General features: G+C 48.5%; 1 protein-coding gene across 1 annotated transcript; it reads right to left on the bottom strand.

Annotated features, from left to right (window-relative positions):
- Positions 1–505: 505 nt before the first annotated feature.
- On the bottom strand, positions 506–4,166 carry MSX1 (msh homeobox 1). The gene is made up of 2 exons (XM_036764659.1): positions 3,659–4,166; positions 506–1,500 (listed from the first exon to the last, which is right to left on the bottom strand). Exons 1-2 carry the CDS (start codon positions 4,164–4,166, stop codon positions 1,064–1,066), a joined length of 945 nt encoding a protein of 314 aa, XP_036620554.1. The 3' UTR covers positions 506–1,063.
- Between the last annotated feature and the right edge of the window lie 238 nt (positions 4,167–4,404).

Genomic DNA, 4,404 nt, shown 5'->3' with positions numbered 1-4,404 from the left:
GTCAAAAGTTCTTTCCAATTAAAAAAAACATAACATATTGTTCTTTTTAGCTTTCCATAGGCAAGTAAGAAAAATAAAATGTGACTTCTAGTCCTGAGAGCAAATACATCAGCTGAAAATTACCAATGCAAACTTAAGCTAGATTACTCCATGAGGCCAAAATTAATTATCCCAGGAAATTGGTTTAATATTCCACTTTACAAATGGGGAACCTGTCCCAATGTGTTTTAAAAAATACACACACACAACTTTTCTTCTGCAGAAGTAGATGTCAACACTAGCATGACATCAACATAGTGTGGGGAATCAGAGATTATTGTTAGAAACAAAACACTACAGAGAAAACAACGAAAAGAGCAAATCACTGTAGCTTAAAATTAATTTATTTAACAAATATAGCTATAATATAAATGATAATAAAATTTCAAATATACATTATATTACATAGTACATAGAGTCCCTTCCAAAGGGACTATTTGGGAAAGAAACAAGTGGTGTTGCTTAATAGAAAGTGGAAATGATTCATGTTGGTAGGAAAGAGATCCCTTTCATCTGGCCTTTATCGTTCATCTATTATGCATTATTTTTTCCCAAAGCAAATTTTGCCCAGGCTTCCAGACTTTTCTTAACTCCTCTACCAAAGTCTCTAACTTGGAAAAGATCTCTCTCAGACGCCCGGTCTCTCAACTCCTCTTCTATGGATGAAATTAACCTTTTTCCTACCCTCCTCATCTGTAAAATGAAGGGGTTGAACTAGAAGCTTTCTAAGTTCCCTCCCAGAGCTTTAGCATTCTAGAGAAGGGAAGAGTGGGAAAGAGAATGTCAAGGTCGTGGGAGTTTCAAAAGGATCAAGGAGATAATGGGGATGGATTGTTCCTGCCACTTGCGGTAAAGGAGAAGGGGAGGGGGGGGGCGAGAGAGAGAGGAAAATCAAGTTGGGAGAGAGAGAAGGGAAACCTGGAAACGGGCACCTTCTGTGGGTGCTCCAAGGGCTCTCACTGCTGCTTGGCTGAGGGCCGCTCGAGGTCCGGTTGGGTCAGGCCCCTCTTCCTCCGCCCCTCTCTTATGTCAGATGATACATGCTGTATCCCACGTGCGCCGTGTACAGTCCCACTGGCGCCACCGGCAGCCCGGCTCGCTGGAAGGGGCTGGAAGCGCCATAGAGTGAAGCGCCCGCGGCCACAGCTGCCGGGCCTCCCAGGGGGAACGAGATGCCGAAAGCAGCGGGGGGCAGCATGGGCTTGGCTGCCATCTTCAGCTTCTCCAGCTCCGCCTCTTGCAGTCTCTTGGCCTTGGCACGTCGGTTCTGAAACCAGATCTTCACCTGTGTCTCGGTAAGGCTCAGAGAGCTGGAGAACTCGGCCCTCTCTGCGATGGACAGATACTGCTTCTGGCGGAATTTCCTCTCCAGAGCCAGCAGCTGCGCCGTGGTGAAGGGAGTGCGAGGTTTTCTGTTGGTCTTGTGCTTCCGAAGAGTGCAGGCCGGAGGACTGAGCCGCCCTAAAAGAGAGGAAGGGGCAGGAGACAGAGAGAGAGAGAGAGAGAGAGAGAGAGAGAGAGAGAGAGAGAGAGAGAGAGAGAGAGAGAGAGAGAGAGAGAGAGAGACTGATTAGTAACTCGCAGCAAAGAGTACAGGAAATTCCCACGGAAGCTTTCATCTCCTCAATGTCTCCACTGTCCTCCAGGCCTGGCACGCCAAGTGTCAGCCTTTGCCTTACCACTGATCCCCTCTACCCCGAAAAGAGACCTAACCGGACCTTCTTTGGCCTGCATCAGGAAGACAGGCTAGAACCCCAGCAGAGTGAAACTGTGTCCTTTCCCTTCCGTGTAAAACCAAATAGATTTAAGGAGAGTCAGGGAGTCTGCAGCACCGGATCAGAAAAGCCTTAAGGAGACAGTTCAGGAAATTGTGCTGCTGAGAAAATCCTAGATTCTCGGCAGAGCTAACTCCGAACATAAATCGGACAACTTCAGTACAGCGCACACGCGCAGCCCGTTCTTCTGGCCCATGAGAAAGAGATTAAACAAGTAATTAAGAGTTCTAAGTGAAAAAGCTCTTGCAATTCTGGTTGAGGAGCTGCACCCTAGCCAAGTTGCCTGAAGGCTTCTCTAGAAAAGGTTGCAATTCTGAAAAAAAAAAAAAAAGGCAACTTTATGAATTCCAGAAAATGAAATTCAAATTTTAGGTGTTATAGGAAACTTCGCTTATAAAATGTCCTTTGGATTGTCTGTGTGGGTAGGGATATTGAGCAGCATCAAACTATCATTTAATACCACCCTCCCTTCTCGCAAGGGAAGAAGATGGGGGGAGGAGTTGGAGAGAATAGTGCAAGAGGATATTTAAGCATTATATTTAAGCATTTGAATTCAATGAAAAATTTCCCTGAGTTTTAGCTGAAAACAGAGAGCCCAGCGGAGTCTAGATGAAACATAATTACCCTGCAGTGAAGTCATAACATTTTTGTCGGCCTTCTTTAGTCATTAAATGAAGGGAGGGGCTTTTATTTCAAAGAATTTTAATCCCCAGATAAAATCATTCTTAAAGATCACGGCATTGAATTCCTTCTATTATTTCACACACACACACACAAAATAATAATCGAAGGAAATGAGGAAAACTTGGGAATTTCCCGTGCTATTTAAATCGTTCTGAACACTTAACCATCTTTATAAGTTCAGGGCGTATGTACAGGAATGACTCCCCCCCCCCCCCCAAATCGCTCCAGCTCCATTTAATTGAAAGCAGGTTAGCAGAGTACTAGAAGACAGTTCAAGTAAAATTTAGGTGCTCACTGGACTCAGCTTCCCGAACCAAAAAGCATTTTGGCAGCAGGAAACTAAGTGGAGTGTGGACCGTTTCTTAAGTACCCTTTAAACCAAAGTGAGTGTCCTCAGTCCCTAAATAGCTTGCTGACCTTCAGTTAGGAAACTTGCAAACGCTTCGGCCAAACTGGATCCAGAGGAAGGGGTTCTTTTAACTGGTGGGGCCGGGAGGAGGTGGGGTGGGCATAGGGACGTGGAGTGGTTGGAGCAACAGACCAAGGCATCAACCAATGTGAAAAGTGACTCAAGCAAATCCGGATAAAGTATGTGATAACAGAGGTTCCCACTCCCCGCCCCCCCCCCCATTCCGGTTGGTTTTGGTCTGGGAAGGGGACAGTTGGGTAGGAAGAGTAGGGTGTTCGGAAATGATTTGCCCACAAGTGGGATCCAACAACAACCATAGAGTTCCTGGGCGGAGGCTACATTCAAAGAAGAGTCTGGCCTCCCCCCAAACCTCGGACTCTGAAGCTTTCCCCTTCTCCCATTTTAAGAAAACGCAAAGGTCCGTTATAAATGGAAAGACGATGCTGTGTGATGGCCCGTAATCGGAAATCCGGAGACCTGGACTTTCTCCACTTACTAACTGTGGACGTGGAGCAAATCACTTCTCTCTAATACTTAGTTTCCCCATTTGTAAAATGAAGGGGCAGGACTCCCAAGTCTTCAGTCCCTGAAACTGGTTGTAATATGCATACCTGTACATGCCTACAAGCAAATGCATGCAGACATGAATGTACACGCATAAGGCATGTCTTTTTTCCTGATCTCCCCTCCTCACCTACCCTTACAAAACAAAAAATAACTCAAGGACCGCCACCCCAAGTTTCCTACTTACTAGGGGGAGGTGGGGAAAATCTGGAATTCTGCATCCACGGGGTCCTCTCTTGCTTCTCCGGGCTTTCGGATTTGACAAGTGCATCTTCCGGCAGTTTTATGAGTCCTCCCACCGAAAAATGGCTGTTGAGAGACAGCGGGGAAGCGGGCGTTTCTGGGGCAGCCCCGGCGCTTAAGGATCCGACCCTGGTGCCCAGGGACTGAGCCGAAGTTCCTGCTGCCTGGGGCCCGTCGGGCCCGGGGAGGGCGTCTTTGAGCCCTGGCTTCCTGTGGTCAGCCATGAGCGCCTCCACGCTGAAAGGCAGCAGCGAAGGGGGCACTTTCGGCTTCTCGCCTTCCTCCTCTCCCCCCATAGCGGCCGCCGAGGCGCTGGGAGTCTGGCCGCCCCCTCCGCCTCCCGAACTGCTGCCGCCGCCTCCCCCGCCGCCGGGCTTGCTGAAGGCAGACACAGGAGACTCCTCGATTTTGACACCGATTTGTAAAGAAGTCATATCAACAGCCGGGGCCATACAGAGCCGATGTCCCTTCCAGCCTCAGGACGCAGCAGCAGCCGCCACCGACCATGGGGTTGGGGAAGTTTGCCTGGGTGCGTTTTTACTTAGAAACGTACTGGCTCTCCGGTCCCCCGCCCTTTCTTCTGCTCTCTTCCCAAAATGCCAGGCTTCAGTGGCTAGCAACTCACAGCTCTCGGTCTCTCCCTCTCAGGGGTTTGGGTACTGTCCAGTCACGGCTCCCAGTAGGACTTGT

The sequence above is a fragment of the Trichosurus vulpecula genome, chromosome 6 (genome assembly GCF_011100635.1).
Source record: "Trichosurus vulpecula isolate mTriVul1 chromosome 6, mTriVul1.pri, whole genome shotgun sequence".
NCBI classification, from domain to species: Eukaryota; Metazoa; Chordata; class Mammalia; order Diprotodontia; family Phalangeridae; genus Trichosurus; species Trichosurus vulpecula.
This window is presented reverse-complemented; position numbering and strand designations above follow the sequence as displayed.

Bases quoted from the DNA above. Each gene is read 5' to 3' on its own strand.
- MSX1 (XM_036764659.1), bottom strand. From the start codon at position 4,166: ATGGCCCCGGCTGTTGATATGACTTCTTTACAAATCGGTGTCAAAATC. The intron at 1,501-3,658 runs GTAAGTAGGAAA...CCTCTCTTTTAG, and splicing joins ATTTTCCCCACCTCCCCCTA to GGCGGCTCAGTCCTCCGGCC.